Source organism: Narcine bancroftii, unplaced genomic scaffold (assembly GCF_036971445.1).
Source record: "Narcine bancroftii isolate sNarBan1 unplaced genomic scaffold, sNarBan1.hap1 Scaffold_288, whole genome shotgun sequence".
NCBI classification, from domain to species: domain Eukaryota; kingdom Metazoa; phylum Chordata; class Chondrichthyes; order Torpediniformes; family Narcinidae; genus Narcine; species Narcine bancroftii.
Genome location: NW_027212023.1, coordinates 80,321 through 102,777, shown reverse-complemented (window position 1 = coordinate 102,777; position 22,457 = coordinate 80,321). Strand labels below are relative to the sequence as shown.

Below are 22,457 nucleotides of genomic sequence, written 5' to 3'. Positions count from 1 at the left end.
CGTTGCTGGCGAGGCCGGAAGGTGGGTCGCCGGAGCTGGGGAGGCCAAAAGTGGTTGCGGGTGCAATGGCGTTGCCCAGCAATTGCATGCGGCGAGGGCTGTGAGGGCCCCTGAGCTGCCGGCTGGCTTTGAGAGGCATACCTTGGCGAAGTGGCCTTTCTTGCTGCATCTCAAGCAATACTGAGTTTTGGCGCGATCGATAATCAGATCCACACCAGGACCCACAGTACTTACAGGGGTGCTGGGTGCCCACAGCAGGGAAGTTTTCTTCCCAGCTTGATTCAGGGCCACAGCAGCCGAACGTGCTGACCACGCAGGGGCCTGAGGGAGCCTGGAATCTAAGGCTTCGGTGTGCAGGGCTGCTGCCTCCAGGGTTCGGACTACCTCCACTGTTTTGGCCAGTGAGTGGATATTTTCTTCCAGCAGCTTCTGCCTGACAGCCCTTGTGCGTAGCCCTCGGACTACTAGTCTCTGATCAGCCTCCCGACCTCCCTTTCATTTATCCCGGGTTCAGCCAGACAAGGTCGGGCCAACTCACGCAGGTCTCCCAGGTAAGACTCGGCCGCCTCCCCAGGCTGTTGGGCTTGGATACTCAGGAGGTACCTTGCAAAGATCACATTCATGGGAGGTTTATACATGGCCTCGAGAGTGTTCATCGCTTCCGAGTACTCAGTGCAGTCTTTGAGTGCCTGGAAGGCTCGGGAACCCAGCTTTGATCAGAGTAAGATGAGTCTCTTTCGATCAGAGTCCAGGATGTCAATGGCGTGAGCTTCAACTGTGTGCTTCCAGATCTCGAAGCGTTTGTGCTTCCGGGTGGCATGGGTCGATTTCGAGGCTCAGGAGCTTTTCCATAGCAGCTTGTAAAATTTTACATCGAATAAATTGTGGTGCGCTGTCAGTCAGAAGCAAACACAAAACCAAAAGACTGTACAACAGGCTTTATTCAACATAAACTTTCACAGAGCAAGCTGTGAGACTGCACTGCTGTGAGCTTTGAGAGTGACTTCAAAGGGCTGGCTCAGGCTTATATCCCGGAGGGTGATTGATAGCCGACCGGGTGGGGCTTGGCCCATTCAGGTTGGCTGATTGACAGCCAGTCACGCGTTGTCTTGTCCCCGTGCCCTTCTGCAGGTACAGAGGTTGCCCCCTGCGGTACCACCACACTCTCCTTAAGATGTCTTTCAAGAATTAAAAAAAAAGGATTGTCTCCAATTTGTGGCATCTTCACAAATGCTCAAGAATCCCTGATTTATTTGCCATGCAGCAAAATTTAACCTATTTGTAGGCTGAGATTTTGAAATGGCTGGCAATGTTCCAGAAACAGAAATTATTAGATCAAGCAAACCGGGTGTATAATTTGCTCCTGTGCAATGGGATCACCTTATGCCTGCTTAGCTTTAGGATCTTTGAGTTCTGTACTGGGTTTATTTATAACAAAGGTTGTTTGGGGCCTAGAAGGGTAGCCATAATTCAGAGATAAGTGGTACTACTGGCTCAATGGGCTGGGTGGTCTCCTCTTTATATTCTTGCAGGAAGACCACAAAGTCCACGCATAAAGACATGTTTCCCACTTCTACCCATCAAGTCAAGTTTATTCTAATCCGATTGCACAAGTACAACCTGACGAAACAGCGTTCTTTGGTCCTCAGTGTAAAACAGGCAGGCACACATCCAGACATAACACAGATACAGACAAACAATACATATGCAGGAAAAGTATTTATCAATTAAAAATAAATAAATACATGCTATTTCATGAATATGAGAGCCTCAGATAGTTAGTGTGAGCAATTCCTTTGGTTGTTCAGCATTCTCACTTCCCAATGGGAAGAAGCTGTTCCTCAGCTTGGTGGCGCTGGCTCCGATCTCTTTCCTGATAGGAGTAGCAGAATTATTTTGTGGGCCCTCTGCATGCAACGATCTTGGTAGATCACGTCGATAGGGGAAGGGAGGACCCCCCCCCCCTCATCGAGGTGATCATTCTTGGAGAGGAAGGACATTGGAGCACTTGAAGATTTCCCTCTGATCAGATAATGACACTGTTTTGGAATATTTGTTCTTTTGGTGTTGGAGAAGTCCTGTGGCTCTGATGTTTAGGTTGTATTATGCATGCATTGCACAAGTTTCCTCCAAGGTCAATACCTTGGATCTGCTTCTGACCCCGTGTAATCTGCCACTTGTGTCTTGACTTTAATCCTTCCTCTCAAAACGTTCTATGTTCATGGGATGTGTTCATGTGATGGCCACTCATTTAAATCAATTGTGGGGCAAGATGTTGCGGGAGCAATTAAATTGAGTTTGGCTTGGTGTTTCTCGTTTTTATCAGGGTGAAAGTGTTTTTTTCAGCTGCAGCAAGAATTTGGATCCAAACGTACAATGTACCTGTACATGACAGTAGACATTGTAATTTTTCACATCAAGGGAGATCACTCAGTTCATTGTACAGTAGAAGTCCAAATATCTAGATACCAGAAATCTGGACCACCCAAGACTTTTCAAAAACTCTCAAACTTTTAAAGTTTAGCGGGCTTTTGCATGTGTGTGTGTAAGCACCAGGGATGTACAGCAGCAACAAGCCACCATGGAGTTATTGCCACTGTAGAAAAGATTAATTTGTATAAAACAGCTTCTGCTTTCATTTGTATGCTGTGCTTTTATTTTACAATATTTACAGTTCTGTCAAGTGTTGACTTTATTTTTCTTTAAAATTGCACGTTTTGGTAAATGAAGTCGGCTGTATTTGCTAATGAATAAACTATAATCTCTCTAAATTTGAATTTTAAAACTACTGCCTGAGAATCCGAAAATCCAACCCAATGCCCGAGATGACCGGATTTTCGCACTTCTACTCTGTCAGTGTTGACACCTTGGAAGGACCTGCCTGTAGTCCTGAATATTTTCTCTCCAAGTATTCATCTCATTCACTCTTTCAAAGTTGTTATAGAGGTTGCTTTCCCTGTTATCTTCAGGTTGTGTACAACTCCCTCCGAGACTAACCTCATCTCCTGTGCGCTACTAATTGTCTGAAATCCGAATCTGCAGACATGCAAAAGGCAGTGTAGGAAACAGAGCTGCCCTTGGGCGGTCTCTGGGCAGTCATTATCTCCAAGTAAGTTGCTCAGTGCATTATCTCAGCACTACCTACTCTTCACCCCTTCAACTAAATCCGAGCAGCTGCTGTACAGAGATTGATCAGTCGTAGTTTGATTCTCTGGCATTGTGGTGTTGTGAAAGTATCATTAGTGCTCTTGTCTGCTGGCCACTGTGCTGTTAGTGTTGTCATACATTTCCAAGACTCAAGATTCCTTTATGCCACCAGCGTTGTCTCCGCTCCATCCTCAACATCCATTGGAGCGCTTTCATCCCTAACGTCGAAGTACTCGAGATGGCAGAGGTCGACAGCATCGAGTCCACGCTGCTGAAGATCCAGCTGCGCTGGATGGGTCATGTCTCCAGAATGGAGGACCATCGCCTTCCCAAGATCGTGTTATATGGCGAGCTCTCCACTGGCCACCGTGACAGAGGTGCACCAAAGAAAAGGTACAAGGACTGCCTAAAGAAATCTCTTGGTGCCTGCCCCATTGACCACCGCCAGTGGGCTGATAACGCCTCAAACCGTGCATCTTGGCGCCTCACAGTTCGGCGGGCAGCAACCTCCTTTGAAGAAGGCAAAGGAGGAAAAACCCAACACCCAACCCCAACCAACCAATTTTCCCCTGCAACCGTGTCTGCCTGTCCCGCATCGGACTTGTCAGCCACAAACGAGCCTGCAGCTGACGTGGACTTTTTACCCCCTCCATAAATCTTCGTCCGCGAAGCCAAGCCAAAGACATTTCCAAGACTCAAGATTCCTTTATGTCATGTCATAATACACAAAATTGCTATAAAAGTCACCTTTAGTGTTGCCTTACAGTAAGCGAGAAAGAGTTACTGAGTGTCCACGGATTTGCCTTCAGTTTCTGAAGCTGCAGACACCGTTATTCAATCAGACTCCTATGCATTGGCAACCCGAGCTCCAGATCCAAACCTTCAACACGACAAGGAACCCATCGGTGCCCGAGGCCCTTCGGGACCCCTCCTTGCCCTCATGATTTTAACTTTGGGACTGATAAGCTCTCAGGCATCAGTTGCGTCTTGCCTGAGTTTTTAAACCATTCAGTTGAAACAGATCTTTTCATTTGTCTCCTGATGTTCTAATGCGGGATTATTTTCCCAACAGCAGCTTCCAGTTATTGAGAATTGTTTCATCCCCTATCCTCCATGCCAGTCTGATCAGCGTGGGTGTCCTTGATGTGTATGGCAGCACTCCTATTCTAGCTCTTCCCATTTCCAGTATTCCCTGGACGCATGTTTGTTGACGGATGCCAGCATTGTGCCGTACACCAGACGGTACACCTGAGGCTTCTCCAGAAAGGCTCAGGAGGAAGTTACTGGTGCTGGAGGACTTGAGTCAGAAGGAGAAGCTGGATAGCTGGGTCTTTTGTCCTTGGAGTGTAGGAGGCTGAGGCTAATCTCACTGAGGTTTAGGAAAACATGAGGACATAGATAATAGTCATAATCAAAAACTCATGCCTAATGTCTTCCCGAAACTTTCCTCCCTTTACTTTGTACAGATCTCCCCTGGTGTTTGCTACTCTCACCTTGGGGGAAAAAAGGTGTTGGCTGTCTATCTCATCTTCGCTCCAAAGAAAAAAATCCTAGCTCTGCTAACCCTGCCTCATGACTTATTTTCCAATCCAGGAAACAATTTGGTCAATCTCTTCTGCACCCTCTCCATAGCTTCCCCATCCTTCTTGTAATGAGGTGGCCAGAACGGAACACAATATTCCAAGTGTGGTCTCACCAGATATTTGAGGAGTTGCCACATGACCTCTCGACTCTTTAACTCAGTCTGCCTATTGATGGAGCCCAACACCCCATAGGCCTTCTAAACTATCCTATTAACCAGCATGGCAACCTTGAGAGATGCATGGATTTGAAGCCCAAGGTCCCTCAGTTCCTCGAAGCACACCATTAATTATTCGACCATTGACCATGTACTAAGGGAACCATAACCAAAGAAAAGGTTGAGAATGCCTATCCTGATCAGTATTGGGGAATTTAAAGCCCCCCATCACCATAAACCCGTTGCAGCTTTCCATAATCTATCTACATATCTGTCGCCCTCCTGATAACGTTGGTTGTGGTGTTATCAGATGTGCTTTACTTTGGATGTGATGATCTATGGACCCCTTTTCCCTTTCGATTCAACCTACAGGAGCCCCCAGTGCGATGTGCAGGTGAACATGAATTTCTCCTTGGCTAAACACTGCTGATGAAGGTTAACTTGTATTGCCAGCCATTGATAAACATATGTCTTTCCGACATTACAACAGGGCCTGATTTCTCCACTGCCTGAAGAAAGGGCAAAAAAATACGTGCATGTCTTGCATCAGATGTTGCATGTGCAAAATCCCTCTTAGCCAGTGACGCTTATTTGAGTTTTGTAAGGTAAAAACATCATGAGATTCGACCGGAGAAGGAGTCACCCAGTACTAAGGAGTAACAGAATGCAGATGTGACCTTGTACACTCAAGATAAGCTTGGCACTAACAAGATGATGTGCAGCAGACTAACAGAGAAGGGTAGCAACAGTTTATTCATTGGACAATGTCATGGTATGATCATTTACTAAGTGCGTGTCCTGAGGTATAAAAAAAACACCACTTGCTGATAACGGCAGAATGCGCCTTCTCCAACTAACACTGTTAGTTGCAAGTGTTACAATCCAGTAATAAAGAACCTTGATTTCGACTCAGTCTGGTGTCTGACTCACTCATTCTTGAACAAAGCAGATCTAACAGTTTTAAGAAATCTCTTCTCTTTATTGACATTTGTTTAAATATAAGGTCTGTTCAAATGAAATGTACTCTGACCTTCTCCTGTTTTGAATATTATTTTCTCTTCCTGTGACATTAATACAAGGAGGATGTAGAACATTACAGCACAGAAACAACCCCTCCAAGTCTGTGCCAAATTATTATTCCGCCTAGTCCCACTAACCTGCATCTAGTCCATATCCCTCCATACCATCCATGTACCTGTCCCAAATTCTTCTTAAATGTTAAAACTAACTCCACATTCACCACTTCAGCTGGCAGCTCATTCCACACTCCCAGCACTCACTGTGTGAAGAAGTTCCCCCTAAAGTTTCCCATAAACTTTTGTGACAGAGTATATGGATATGTTTTTGGGAGATAAATTGGGAAAGGTTTGTTAGAGTAGGATACATATGAACACTTTAAAACAGATCTTATTTGAAATACTGGAGCTCTGCCTCATGCTAGAGATGCCGGGGCCTCACAACTTTTGCAAGAGGTTTGAAGAGTCCTCAAGAGACTTCACTAATGGATTGTTGTTTACAAAAGGCAACAGATGAAAGAGTATGTCAGAGCCGCTGGTCTTTGGAAGAGAGCCTGGTGTTGTAAGTGGATCATGTGATTTTGCAAGCAGAGAGAGTCAAACAGGCTTTCTCTTAGGGAGAGAGAGAGAGATACAGAGATCACTTATACAGTGTTACAGCTAGCAAGAAGCAGCTGGGACTGGAACAGAACAAACTCGCAAGCTTGTAGAATGCCCCATTTTGGAAGACGGTCTGGTCAAAGCCCTTGGGTATCATTCAAGAGGAGAGGACTGGCTGTCTAATGTTTCACTTGGAATAAGTGAAACAAAAAGGAACTCTGTGGTGACCTGAAAGAAAGAGGTCATCATCTGGAGAACCCTGGAAGGGGGCAAGTTTCGTCAGCAAGACATTGGAGTAGCTGATTAAAAAGGAATCCATTGTGGGTGTCCTGGAACAACAAATCTCTCTCTTAAAACTGACAAGAACCTTCCTGAGCGGTAACCATTTACCTTTCAAGCACCAAAGCCTGGTGAACTTTATCAATGTTAAATTCTGTGCACAGTATAAGAATTCTCTGCCACCAGTGAACTTGGAGAAGTGAGATTGGACAGTGAACCAAAGAACTTTTCTGAACTTACACACACATTACATACACGTGCACTTAGAATTAGAAGGGGGTTAAGTTAGGTTAAGTAAGTCAATAGAGACAAGTTAAAGTTTGAATCTATTTTCATGTTTAAAGATAATTAAAAGCAACTTTTGTTTAAATAACCATTTGTCGTGGTGAATATCTATTGCTGCTGGGTTTTGGGGTCCTCTGGGCTCGTAACACTTAACCATCAGCCAGCTCCCCACCATGACTACCAGCCCCCCCACATCTCCATCGGGCACACAAAACTCAAAACGGTCAACTAGTTTACCTATCTCGGCTGCACCATTTCATCGGATGCAAGGATCGACAACGAGATAGACTCGCCAAGGCAAATAGCGCCTTTGGAAGACTACACAAAAGAGTCTGGAAAAACAACCAACTGAAAAACCGCACAAAGATAAGCGTATACAGAGCTGTTGTCATACCCACACTCCTGTTCAGCTCCGAATCATGGGTCCTCTACCGGCATCACCTACGGCTCCTAGAACTCTTCCACCAGCATTGTCTCCGCTCCATCCTCAACATTCATTGGAGCGACTTCATCCCTAACATCGAAGTACTCGAGATGGCAGAGGCCGACAGCATCCAATCCACACTGTTGAAGATCCAACTGCGCTGGGTAGGTCACGTCTCCAGAATGGAGGACCATCGCCTCCCCGAGATCGTGTTATATGGCGAGCTCTCCACTGGCCATCATGTCAGATGTGCACCAAAGAAGAGGTACAAGGACTGCCTAAAGAAATCTCTTGGTGCCTGCCACATTGACCACCGCCAGTGGGCTGATATCACCTCAAACCGTGCATCTTGGCGCCTCACAGTTCGGCGGGCAGCAACCTCCTTTGAAGAAGACCGCAGAGCCCACCTCACTGACAAAAGGCAAAGGAGGAAAAACCCAACACCCAACCCCAACCCACCAATTTTCCCCTGCAACCGTGTCTGCCTGTCCCGCATCGGACTTGTCAGCCACAAACGAGCCTGCAGCTGACGTGGACATTTACCCCTCCATAAATCTTTGTCTGCGAAGCCAAGCCAAAGATATCTTCTGGTTTGTATCTGGATAAATGTCATCAGTTGCTGATCATAGAAGGGGGGAGAACTGGAGCTCTAAATAATTCACAACAGGAATTTTTTGACTTGAGCTACATAGACGTGTTGAAGGTTATAGAACTAAGGTAGGATCTGCATCACCAGTGAGCTGTCTGCCATGTGATCCACATCGCTTCACCTCATTTCAGAGTGCCTGTAGTGAGATTGGCTCCTGGCCGAACAATATGGGGGACAGCAGCATGTCTCGTACCTCTTTTGGCTGGGAGCATCCACGGAACAAAATCTGTTCTTAAAAACAAAAATCCGATCTCAGCAAAGAATATTTTGGTTCTGTGAGAATGGTTACAATAATAAACCTGAACTGAGAGGGTCTGAAGCTGTCTTGGTCACAAGCCAAAGCCGTGACAAGGTTTCCAAGGCAGTTAAAATAAAGCACCAGAGAGATTTTTAATGTAATGTATAAATCTGTATTCCTGCCTGATGAAGCACTGAATGGTTTGGGAAGATGTGTCCTTCGACGTTCATTGCATTCACGGTTTCAAAAACTTTATTTTGTAAAATTATTTAAAGTGCTTCACACTGACGAGAGAAAATACTTTGATTCTTCCCCCTGAACTGTCACGGACTGAACCAGTAAATAGGTCTGCCTCAGCTGATAATTGTATGAATGTGGTTCAATAATAAATTCTGCTTATGCTGTTCTTTGGCGAACTTGCGCAGCCCCAGATCCCAAGTGCCTACTGAACTGAAGCCAAGGTGAGTCCAGTGGGGTCTTTTGTGTATTTAAGTTTGCTCTGAATAAAGGTAATTTGTAACAGTGCTGATGTCTATGCGTCATGGGACTCTCCCTCGAGACAGCTCCACTTGGAAGGCAGGCAGCCATGGACCAGGCTGAAATCCAACCAGCTTTTCACCATTGTTCTTCCCTTGCTGACTGCCAGCGCCCGATTGCAGACCTGTCTCTCCCTGCAAAACTGCAGCAAAATCAAAGCCTTGTTTTCCTCTCCTTGCTCTTTATTCATACCGTTATTTTCGTCGGTTCATAAAATTGCTGATATTATGCCTGCTCTGTCTTGTTTTTTTTTTGGGAAGAAATGATTGGGCATCCCTAGCCCCACATTGCAGCAGTTGTGATTCAGGACCAGAGAATGATAGTTTCAGTCGTGCATTTCCATTCCTTTTTTTCTGCAATAAAGCTCCGAAACGGCGACCTTCTTAAGATGTTGAAATTAAATGGCTTTGCCACTCATCAACATGCCGGAGTGGATGCTGGAATTTAGCACAACAGGAAAGCAAATGGATCTCAGGTTGCAAGAGAACTGGGCAACTTCTTCAGAACGTGGTCATGATATTGCAGCCCTCAGCCAGCCGGTGAAGCGGTTGTCAAAGCGGCCTGATCTTTAACGAAAGTGCTAAAACCACTAGGTGGCGCTGTTAGCATAGTGGCTAGCTATTACGGCGCCAGCGACCTGGGTTTAAATCCAGCGCTGTCTGTAAGGAGTTTTTAGGCTCTCTCCATGACCTGCGTGGATTTCTCCAGTTTCCTCCCAGCTTGCAAAGATGTACGTAGTTGGTTCATTGGGTGCAATTAGGTGGCACGGGTTTCATGGGGTGGTCTTCTATTATGATGTATTATTAAAATTAAATTTAGTAGCACCAAATCAATGTTCCAAGTTACCCATCTCACTTATGATCCAATTTCTTCCATCTTACAGTAATTCTCCCAAAGGAGTATTACCCTTTGTGGTGATACACCACTAGCCAACTGCAGGGATTTCTGGATTCTTGGGCAGTTCTTTTAAATTCAAATTTAAGGAGGAATACTTGACAAGTCAAAGGAGAAAGCAAAGTAAGGAGCCTTTGTTAACCCAAAGAACTTGAATAAGATGCTCGATTTGAGTGTGTTTGATGGAGGTGATCTGTGGGTGCTGTAGACAATAAAGTTCCTCTCTGACTCCATTGTTTCTTTGGAAGTAAGATGCTAGCTGGAGATTGGGCTAATGGTTTGGAGGCTTTTCTTTTGAGCGCAACCATACCCAGCATGGCGGGAACAGTTAAGGTGGCACGGTTAGTTATGCTAGGCAGTGCCAGCCACCTGGGTATGAGCCTGCTGCGGTGGTAAGGAGTTTGTACATTCTTCCTGTCCCTGAGTGGGTTTCCTCCGGGTGCTCCGGTACGTTCTACGTTCCAAAGACTTACAGGGTTAGTAGGTCACATGGATGTATTTGAGCAGTGTGGGCTTAAGGACCAGAAGGGCCTGATTCCGTGTTGTATCTCAAAAATGATTTTTTTAAAATAATTGGAAGAGTCAAAAGCAAAACAAAGTTTATGATCACGTTTATCAAAAATGCAGTGATAGAGATTGTTTTTTTTGCAAGTAGACCAGTCAACATCTCATAGAGTTACAAAGGAGTGAAGACAATGTGATCTTGCTATTTTGCGGCTCATTCAGGAGTCTGATAACAGCGGGAGAGCAACTGACTTTGAATCTGGAGGTGCGGGAACTCACACTTGTCAATCTTCCTGATAGGAGGAGGTGCAAAGAGAGTGGCCGGGGCTGGAGGCTCCCTTTTCCACAGCTGTGGGAGTTGCAAGTGATGTCGACGGGGCAGGCGGGGGTGTGTACGCACTGAGTCGTGATCACAACCCTCTGCAGTTTTACAAAGCTCCCGCAGATTTTGAAGAAAATTAGAGTCTGAATAAATAAAAATATGGAAGAATGATCAGGACTGGAATTGTTGAAAGGATATTTCCTGTTCCTAAACAGCCAGGATTGCAGTTACATTGCAAATAGATTAGCATGTGAAATAAACATAGGATAGATTAAACAGTTGTGACAGAATTTTTAGAGGTGGTTTGGGAGGAATTGCTAGAGCAAGTTGCATACAAACATTTTAAAACACAGAATCTTTGCAGGACTTTTGCAGAGTGCTTTTTGCAGAGGAGCGACAAAATAGCAACATACAGCTTGCCTGGGAGAGCATGTGATCTTTGCAGGTAAGGGAGAACAGTTTTGCTCTCAGAGAGGGAGGGAGTGAAACAGAGAGGAGAGACACACAAATCAGTTCCAGAGGGACAAGCTGGCAAACTTTGGAAGGCTGCCTGGTCAAAGGAGAAGAGTGGCAGTCTGAAAGGTGACCTAAAAGAAAGAGGATCATGGATCATCTGGAGAACCCTGAAGGGGGCAAGTTTCGTCAGCAAGACTGATTGAGAAGGAATCAGTTGTGGATGTCCTGGTAAAGGAATCTCTCTCTGAAAACCAGCAAGAACCCTCCTGAGTGGTAACCATTTGCCTGTTAAGCACCAAAGCCTGGTGAACTTTGTTAATGCTAACTTCTGTGCACAGTACAAGAATTACCTGCAACCCGTGAGATTGGACTGTGATGCAAAGAACTTTTCTAATCTTAAATATACATTTCACACACCTGTGCTTAGTATTAGAGGGGGGATTAAGTGGGTTAGGTAGATTAAGTAATAAGTTAAAGTTTAATTCTGTTTTCTTGTTCAAATATAATTAAAAACTACTTTTGTTAAATAACCCTGTGTTGTGGTGCATATCTACTACTGCTGGCTTTTGGGGTCCTCTGGACTCTGTAACACAGTCAAAGGAAGCAATCAAATGCACACAGTGTATATTGTGAGCTGTCAGATGGCATGTGTATTTTCATGGGAGCATTTCCAATGTTTTCATTTTATTCTGATCTGGATTCATTGATGTTTGTTACTGGATCTAGAAGGTAAAATATCAAAGAATATGATATGAAAAGTGGGAAGAGAGCTATCAGTAAATCAATTCCACATTCCTCAAATTTACACCGAAAATCAGTAGCAACTGGCCAAAGATGAAGGGCTCAAGCCCCAAAACGTTGGTGATGTATCTTCAGCTTTGCTACATAAAGGCACCGTTTGACCTGCTGAGTTTCTCCAGCATTTGTGTGTATTTTTTCACTTCACTACGGTGCCAACAGAATCCTGTGTTTTACCCCCAGCAAAAGATTAGGAGTCTGCCTGGTGTTGACAACTGCCTAAATTTGAGTAAAATTTTCAAAAAAGCTACGGGGCTGAAGGTCCTTCTAAATTTTTGGTTACTGTCTTAAGGAGAAGGAAGCGTGACTGAAAGCACCATTCAACCTTGAGAAAGGATGTACATTAGTGGCAATAGGAAAAGCCCATTCACTAATGCTGATGTGGTTGAGATTAGGAGTTGGAGAGCCTTTTTCATTCTAAAATGAAACTAGTTTCTCTTACCCCAACATCCTGGTTCTGTCCATGAGGACCATCTTTGCTGAGTTCCGTATTGTGAGGGGAAGGGCAGGTACAATCAGCTGGTCCATCCATTCAGTCCTTGGAGAGGTGCAGCTGCACACAGCCTTCGCCAATTTGGGGATTCATCCCTCAGCCTGCAGGCAGTCGTACTGCATGTGCTCAGTATTGATGCTCCCCCTGGTAGGCTTGCCACTGTGAGTCATCTCCAACTCTGATGTTGATGTAAGGTTGACTGCAAACTTTGGCTCAAAAGGGATTTTTCTCTTTGGAGTGACAAAGGGTGAGAGATGACTAATGGAGGGTGATTATTGGGGAGCTGCATTGGGGGGACAGCTGGCTCCTTTTACCTGGGCGATAACAGCAAATACCAGAGGACATCCTTTTAAGTTTAAGGGAGACGTCAGAGGTAGGTTTTTTTAAATGGAGAATGGTGCATTGCTGGGGGTGGTGGTGGAAGGAGGTGCAATACAGACATTCACATGAATATAAGACCAATTGAAGGTTATAGGTGTGAGGAGGGAAAGGATAAGATTGTTGTGGAGTTGGGTTATATAGGTCGGCACAGCTCTGTGGAACAAAGGGCCTCTGCTATGCTGTAATATTCTATGCTCTTCAAAGAATCCTTTTGAATTGTTCGTCTCCTTGCCTGTATATTGTTGTTATTTCTTGTATATTTCTGTCCTTTGTTGATTGACCCACTCACAGGACTGCAGCTTGTGCGAAAAGATCTCTTGGATAGTTCTTTAGCAGTGTCCTCTGCACAAACTTGTGCACCCCACCCACGAGACCCGCCCCCACCACTTCTCCAACCCATGATCCCATGAACGCGGATCCATTGATATCAGTCCCGCTCCTCGCTGATGATGCTCACACCACCACATACCTCTCTCATGCCAACAGGCGCCACCAACGTTCTTCCCCCTCAGACACTTCCCATGCACCTTACCCTGTCCATTCACGTTCACCAGCAACATACTTCCAATAATTCCCTCCCCACCCTATTACTGCTCACCCCACACCGCACTACAGCTGAATACAAAACCCGTGTATGTTTGTTTAAATTTGGTTTGAATCTGTTGTTTAACAATCCTCATTTGGAGCATTGTACCATAAGACCCCCCCACTATCCAGCACCTATGGGGATTGGTAGATGACGGATAGTGAATTTTCCAGTTGCTTGAGATTGCAGGTTGGCGAACTGACTGCCAATTTTAAACGTTCATATTTTTACCTATTCATTTTCCTCAATTTTATTTTGGTGTTTGCTTGAATTCTGGATAACGGGGATTTTACTGTACAATGTTGACCAGTATTCTCGCTATGTGGTGGATATAAAAAGGACTATCTTAAAGAAAGTTATCCCCTCTTCCCATTTGTCTGCAGGACTGACTTCTGTGTACATAAAGATGAACCCTGTGATACTGTGGGTGAGTAGAAGTTACTTGAAATGAAAAAATCATTTATGTCTGTAAGTATTGATTCACAATTGAATTATTGAGCTCATGAGAACTTGTTCCTGGATTTTAGAGTTCTTCATTGAAGCTATGTCTACAGTTTAATGTGATGTTTGCTTTGAAGAGTTATTTAACGGAGTTTACACGTCACTCATTAATTCATTTGGATGGAGATGCAACTCCATAATTCCTTGTCTGATATGAAGACTTGTCTAATGGAATAATATCAATCTACCAGCCACCTGCAAACATGCCCAACCCTTCTCTCTGTACTCTGTCCCTCTCCCCCACCTCTGGAATCAGCCTGTAGCATGCTGGATGCGAGCGAGTGAACAGACTGGAGACACAGCCTATGAGTTCTGAGGTCACAGCAGGAATGTTTATTTAAACTTTGCGCGCTTGCTTTTCAGCTCTGCAGCCGGACCGTGCACGTGCATTCCAGCTTCCATCATGGAGAGGAAGAGATGGGAACGCACCGCCATCTCTGCCATGACTGCCCCACCAACTGCACATAACACGGCCGATTTTATTCGCCACATAACCCCACACCCCCCCCCCCTCCCCCCAGTGATGACTTGATGTGTAAGAGGTCTGCCTCTGTGAGGTGGTTGCTATACAGGGACCGCCCGCACCTGGTCCAGATCTGCTGGCTTTAGGCGGCCCACCGTGAAGATCTCCTCTCTGTCACCGACCTGCAAAGTGAAAGTCGAGGTGGTGTGGTGGAGCACTTTGTCAGGTCCCTTGCAGGGATGCTGGAGGGGTGCTCTGTGGCCGCCCCTGCGCACAAGCACAAAATCACAAGACATTAAATCAGTGGGTACATGAGTTGGTGGTGTGCCTTGTCTGGATGGGGCTGGGGGAAGCCAGGGTACCCAGTTTCTGATGGAGTCAATGCAAGTTCACACAGGGGTCCTGGGGCTGTTGTGAGGGCAGGGGTAATAACTGACCTGGCACTGTGAGGGTCTCACCATAGAGTAGTTTGGCGGAGGATGCCCACAGGCCCTCTTTTGGGGGCCTTGTGAATGCCAAGGAGGAAGTTCATCCTTTCAGGGAAGCCTTGAGGTGGCGATGGAACCGCTCAACCAGACCATTGGATTGGGTGGTGTGCAGTGGTGTGGTGTAGGTCAGTGCCCAGGAGTTTGGCCTGCTCTGACCACAGGGACGATGTTATTGGGCTCCACGATCCATGGTGAAGTGTGATAGAACACCAAAACGGGTGATCCAGGAAGAGAGGAATGCCCTGGCACAGTTGTCTGTGGCTATGTCGGGAAGGGGAACCGCCTCAGGCTACCTGGTGTGCCTGTCCACCATTGTGAGGAGGTATTGCTGCCCCCTAGACACGGGGAGATGCCCGACGATGTCCTCATGGACATGCTGGAAACGATGCGTAGTGAGTTTGAACTCCTGAACTGGCGGCCGGGTGTTGGCATGTGCCTGCTCTATAATACATTCGCTTGGGATATGCCAGATGAATCTGGTGGCGATCATGTGGACGTGGATGGAGGGGTGAGACAAGCCATGTATTAGGTGGAACACCTCCTTTCGCCATTTCTCAGTGGAGGGATCTCAGTGGAGACGTCGCAGAGGATAGTGGTCTTGCCATCATCGAGGGGCAGGTCCACCAGTTGAAGGCCAGTCGGTGCTGTGCGGAAACAGGCTGTGTCCAGGCCCGCTTTTTGTGCGCGGGCCAATTTGTAGTACTCCACAAGGGCAGATGGCCGGCCTGGAGAGGGCGTCCGCGACAGAATTATCTTTGCACGTGAGGTGGCCTACTTCGGTGGTGAATTCGGAGATTCACCCCAGCGGTCAAAGATCAGCGGTTTGTGGTCAGTGAAGACTGTGAAGTATCTGCCCTTGAGAAAGAAGCAGAAATGGCAAATGGCCAGGTACTTGCGCTCTGGCGTCGTCACGCCCATCTTTTAGTCCAGCATTGTGGGGTATATAGTTCAGTTAAATCCATCTTAGACACTTGTTCCAAATGCTTCACTAAATTTAGATTAGATACAATTTATTGACGTGTAATAAACAGAAGTGTAATATTACATGAAATTTCCTTTAGTCTGCCATAAAGCAGACAAAGATTTGCCATTAGCATTGCCCGGTGCCCCTTGAAGTAAGAGAAAGAGAAGCAAAAGAGAGTCACCTAAGTCACTGAGTGTCCATGGATTTGCCTCCAGTGCTCCCACAGCCTCTGCAGCCACACAGACCCCTGTTTGATCCATTGGCAACCTGAACTCCAGATCCAAACATTCAACACAATGAGAAAACTTCAGAGTCCTCTTTGCCCTCAGCACCCTCTCAAGTTCTGGCCCCAACACTCGGCTCCCATGAGCCAACCTCTGGCAGCCACATCCTGGCGTGAGTCTTTCGACCTCAAGTCACCGGCAGCCTGTGTAGATACCTCATCTGCAAGTCGCCAACAGTGTGTGTCTTTCAGCCGCAGAGGCCCTTGCCGGTCCGCCACCGTGGTCATCGGCCTTAGGGCGATGATTCCTCCTTCTCAGTGGGAGTGTTCTCCCCATTTCTGGTGCCTTGCCTCCCTCCACTGCTCTCCTGGGGTCTGCCACCCCTCAAGGCCGCTGCTGAACACAGTTGCCGCCATCTTGGTTGCAGGATTTTAAACAATACACTGTCGCCTCCTTTATACAGCCTGTACTGAGCTGACAGTAGAGGTCTGGGCAGGAGGACCTCGCGGGTTGGGGGTGGGGGGATGTGCCATGTTTCCACTCCCCACTCTCCCCGGGGCCTGCACCAGCGGCAGCGCTGCCGTATCAGCAGCTGGCGCCATTTTAAGTTTGGTATGTTAATGCAGAATTTTAATCGCACTTGCACATTTTCAACAGTGAACCAAATTTTGACATGAACCGATGGTTCCACGAAAAACAAGTTCTCCTTGGAATTGAGAAGATTGAAAAGCCAAGGAGATTTAGTGGAGCTCTGGCAATTTGGCATTACGCCAAACTGCTTTATTAACCTCGGATTAATCTGGACCTTTGGAATCAATGATTACATTTCAATGGAGCTGCAGTGCTATTTGTGAAATATTAGCTTCATTCAATTCTAGTGATGGCTTCTGCTTTTAAACCAAGAGGTGGTAATGAAATCATTAACAGGGCAATGTTCAAGTAATGTAGAAATCACAGGGAGTAATTTTCATCATGAACTCCAGCAGAATATTGAAAGCTGTGTTATCCGCTAATACCTACCAAAGAAATTAACCAAATAGATCTCTGTGTGAAGGGGTGTGTACCCCAGGAAACTTGCTCGAGGGCAAGATGCAAGGCATTCGTCAAAGCACTGGTCGTGGAGTCTATCAGGCACCTCGGCATCAAAGAGTGAAAGATGAAATTCTATGGACACAGCGATTGTAGAAACTCAGCTGGTTTTGCCGTGTCCACGGTTGGCGAAGATACATTACCGATGTTTCAGGTCTGAGCCCTTCTTCAAGGGATAAGCGAAAAGCAGGCAGGTGTCTGAATAAAGACTGGGAGAACAAGGGGGAAGAATGGGAGGGGGAGAAGTCCAGACCAACAGACCTTTCCGCTTATCAACACCTTTTGTCTGTCTCAGGCAGAGACAGGTACCCAATTACAACTAAGGCCTATAGGCATCAATTCACAGGCAGAGCATAGAGCGGCAACCAAGTTTACAGGCACCATTTTATGACAATGTATAAAATAAGTCACCACAATTTCCATCATCTACCAAATGGTCTTGCCACCAGGCACATTTTCCCCTCCCCTTTTCGCTTGCAGCAGGGATCACTGATTTCCTTGTTCACTCATCCCTTCCTACTAATCGCTCCCACCCCTACCACTTACTCCTGTGACTGCAAAAAAAAAGCTACTTCTACACTTACATCTCCCTCCCTCCCTCCCCCCCACCCCCCACCAACATTCGGGGGCCCAAACGGTCTTATCAAGTGAGGCAACACTTGTGAATCTGTAGGGATTATTTACCATATCCGGAGCTCCCAATGAGGTCTCCTCTACACTGGGGAGGAGACAGGATGCAGATTGGGATGCAAACTCATCTTCGCTCGGCACACTGCAACAGCAGGGACCTCCCAGTAGCCAACCTTTTTAATTGCACACTCCATTGCCACACTGACCATCCATGGACTGCCAGGTTTGAGGCCACACATAAATTGGAAGAACCGCTCTTTGTATTCTATCCTGGCCGTCTCTAATCAGACGGCATCAATATCCCATATCCTGCCCCTCTTATATCCCCTCACCCCTGCTTTCCCTTGTCTCTCAGGCCCAATTTCTCCTCCTCCCCTCCCCCACCTTCCATACCTGCCCATCTCCCACACCTTCCTTACTTCAGCCCCCTCACCTGCCTTCCCACGCTCATACCGGAGAGCATCTTTCTCAGCTTTCTGCCCGTCCCCCCAATCAGCTCCTGTCTTTTTCCTCCCTCTCCCACCTGCATTCACCTATCACCTGGTAGCCGGTGCTCCTCCCTGTCCTTCCCTCCACCCAGTTCTTGCTGTTCCTGTTGAAGAGCTTCAGGCCAGAAACGTCAACGGTCGGTTACCTTCTGCAAGGTGCTGCTCGACCCTCCGAATTCCTCCAGCATTTTGTGTGTTACAACTTAATTTTCCACGAGAGCAGGTACCTATTCAAGGGCAGTATGCACAGGAGGCACCCAACTGACAGGCAGTGTATATGGCAAGCCTCCAATTCAAGCAGTATTCCCATAAGATATCTAGAACATATTCAGAATCTACAAGCAACCAGTGTACAGGATGGAAGTATAATGTATGTAATAGGGGTGATCTGGAGATGATATTTTATTCTGACAGAGAATCCATAGCAAAGGGACACAGCAAAGGAGTTCAGGAACTTAGCCCTTTTGGAAGTGAAATAAGGAAGCAAGTTTCTTTTAAAGGGTTGTGTAAATTTAGAACTTTATATCTTAACAATACAGTACTCGGTTACTGGATATTCCTCATCTATCTCACAGCCTGCGGGAAGAAGTTATTTCCTAGCCTGACAGTCTGGATTTTGATGCTCTTGTACTGTACAGCATGGGTATTATTTCCTTCTGCCCCATTAAACCCCAATTTCACTAAGCCCTCAGTATTAACCTCAAGCAGCTGTATGCCGCGCCTAATGGCCTGAACATGCCTGGGATTGGCTGATCTCGGAAGCTAAGCTGGCTCGGGAGACCGCCTCGGAACACCAGGTGCTGTAGGTCTCTGTGAGGGGCGCTGGACAAAGTGGTGACAAAAGTTAAAGGATTTCATGCATGTTATATTCTAAATGTAGAATTACATGACAATAATGGTACACCTATTCATTATTTATTTACCTTGGGAGCCAATGGAATTTTGACTGTTAATCGAATATAATTAAGGTAAAACCATTGAGAGGCATAAATCCAGCTGAGGTATAGAATGTCTCGTTCAGCTTGATGAGGGGAGTGGGAGAGTGGCTGCTTCTGCTCCCCTGAACATATTCCGTTGCTAAAGTGGTGTAACCTTGATTGCTTCTTTAAGCCTACGATGTTTAGTTGTTGTGACCCCCACCACCCCCCCCCCCACCCCCGGCAGAAGTTTAAGCCTAATGTTTAGAGATATCAGGTTGCAATGTGCTTCTGGGCGACTTTGAGATGATTAGCCATTTTCCCCTGTAACAGAGGTTTATCACGCTAGAAGTTTGCAAGTGCAATCAGAATGAAGTGAAGCTCAGGATACAAATGTGGACTGAAAGTGGTCATAATCAAATTATAGACCATCGGAGTTTCATTCCCCATTGGCTGTGCTTGGATCAAGCTGATTAATACTAATTTGGGGGTGTGACGGTTGGCGTAGCAGTTAGCGCCATACTTTTACAGTACCAGTGATCGGGACTGAACTTGGGTTCAAATCCCACATGGTCTTTAAGGAGATTGTACATTCTCCCCATGTCTGCTTGGGCTTTCTCTGGGGGCTCTGGTTTCCTCCCACCACTTGAAACGTACCAGGGGTGTCGGTCAATGGGGTGTAAATTGGGCGGCACAGGCTCATGGGCCAAAATGGCCTGTAACCCTGCTGTATGTCTAAATTAAAACATTAAAAAAAATTGTACCCTTGTTCTTAGAATTCTCAGAACTGACTTGAAAGACTTGAACTTTAGGCAGTGGATAGAAGTCTGTCAGACCCCTCAACAACAAACTCAATCAGGGACTCATTTAAGGACTCTTACTTTGGATCTTTATTGATTTTTTTCCCCTCTTTGTATTGTACAGTCAAGTTGTTTACATTTCTTTTTGTTTACATGTGTACATCGGCTATAGTTTTTTTTTTGCACTACCAATAAGTGGTAATTCTGCCTCCCCCAAAGGAAAAAGAACCTCAGGGTTGTATGTGATGTTACATATGTACTCTGACAATAAATCTGAAATCAAGGTTCTGATTCAGAGATTGGGTTGTTCTAGTTTGTTGCTGTGGTGTATTGGAAGCTGGTCGATAAAATATTACTAGTTAGTGATGATTAATTAGACTCAGAATTTATTGTCATAAACAAGTCATGAAATTTGGTGTTTTGCGACAGCATCTTATTATAACCATCTTATAACATTACTATATAAAAAGTGAAAATAATAGAGCATGAAACATAAGGCAGTGTCTTTGGTTCATTGATTATTAAGGAATCTGATGGCAGCGGGGAAGAAGCTGTCCTTGTGCCGCTGAGAGCTCATCTTGAGGCTCCTGTACCTTTTCCCCGATGTTAGCAGAGTGAAGAGGGCATGGCCTGGGTGTTAGGGGTCTTTGAGGATGGAGTTGCTTTTTTAAGACACCGCCTCATGTAGATGTCCTTGGTGGAGTGAATTCTGGGGCCTGTGATGTTGCAGGCCGAGTTAGCAACCTTCTGGAGTTTATTCTTGGTCTGAGAGTTGGCGCTTCTGTACCAGGCAGTGATGCAACCAGCCAGAATGCTCTCCACGGTATACCTGTAGAAGTTTTCAAGAGCTTTCGGTGACATCCCGAATCTCTTCAGTCACCTCGCAAAGTGTAGCTGCTGGTCAACCTTCTTTGTGATTGCATCAACGTGGAGCCTCCAGGATAGATCCTCGTAGATGTTGACACTCAGGAATTTGTTGACCCTCTCCACTACTGAACCCTCGATAAGGGCTGGGTCATGTTCCCCTAACTTCCTGCTGAGGTCCACAATCATCTCCTTCGTTTTACTCTCATTGAGCGCAAGGTTGTTGTCGTTACACCATTCAACGAGGTGATCCATCTCCCTCCTGTACGCTTCCTCATTGCCATCTGTGATTCTGCCGACAACTGTGGTGTCATCTGCAAACTTGTAGATAGCATTGGAATTGTGCCTGGCCACACAGGCATGGGTGTATAATGAGTAGAGCAGCGGGCTAAGCACATATCCTTGGGGTGCGCCTGTGTGGATAATTGGTGAGGAGGAGGCATTGTCTCCAATTCATACTTACATACATTAGATAATCCAGCAACTTCAGCACATGTGTTAACACTATATTCAAGGGGAACAACAACCGCCATGTCTGTTGAGGTCACATGTACAATTATGTCATCACATCTGTCTTTCACACACATGACTCATTCACATATTTACTTGCAACTATAAGCATGCTGCTTTTCTCCTTTAAAAAGAATGGTTCAGGTACTTGCAGCCAATAAAGGTTTGTTCTGTTCTCTGGTTTCCTCTAACCACTTGGTCCTGTGAAAGTGTGCTCAGCTTTCAAGCTCTGACTGCTATCTGATGTGGAGAATGTGCGAAAGTCAGTCACAACTCCTCCCTTGGGTGCTCGTCATGACCCCGCCATCAATCCTTTTTAGTGGCAGATTCTGCAGTCTGGAATAAATTCCTCATCACATTTATCCAGTTTGAAGACAGTGTCATTTTAGAAGAGGTGGCAGGATCCGTGGACACGATCTCCTTGTGTGCCTTTTTGAGCAAAACAAAAGACATTTTATGTGCTTGCAGGACAATTACGATTCCTAGTATTCAGCACTACGGACTTGTACTCACTCACCAATACCTGCCTTCTGTACTTGTTCTTCTGTCTTTTGCTTGAACTGTTTCACTTTGCCGCCTCCAGAAATTTTGCGGCGTGAATCATGATTCTACTCTTGTTTCATCTGTTCTCCTTCCCCTCACACCTCCAGACTTGGCCCAGATAGACTCACACATTCAAAGTCTGCAGTGCATCAGCAACTCTGTTGGGGATGCATCCAGTGGTGGAATGTGGCCTCATATGATACTTGAATGGGAAATTAGCTCAAAGATGATTCACAGTTGGACTCCAACAACCTTGGAAATGCTGAGAACATGTACAGACCTTTCAGCTCCTCTGTTGGAGGCCGGTTGGTCTGGGGAATTAAAGTAGGTTTTGCACTGTTCCTCTGCAGAGAGCGTTCAAACAGATGTGTCCTGAACTCCGTTTTGCTGCGTAACGCCAAGTCTCTGGGTACGCCATAAGCTGCAGAACTCAGTTTCAACCCCTCTCCTTTGCCCTCTGCTGTCGAGCATGGTCCCAAACTTAATCCACTGTTGATAAGGCCTAAGAGGTTGACTTTCACGCAAACATTATTGTGGACTCGTTGAGATTGCGGTAGTCGTAATCCGTGAGGTTTCCGGGGTTAGGGTTTTGTTGAGGGTCTTAATTTTGCACACTTGACAAATCATCT

General features: G+C 46.0%; 1 protein-coding gene across 1 annotated transcript in view; it reads left to right on the top strand.

The window, feature by feature from the left end:
* Window positions 1-22,457, top strand: part of LOC138750873 (A disintegrin and metalloproteinase with thrombospondin motifs 17-like) — a 129,243-nt gene that overhangs the window by 36,395 nt on the left and 70,391 nt on the right. The window contains exon 8 of the mRNA XM_069912986.1: window positions 13,731-13,774. Coding sequence (XP_069769087.1) covers window positions 13,731-13,774 — 44 coding nt within the window. The remainder of the gene's footprint in view (window positions 1-13,730; window positions 13,775-22,457) is intronic.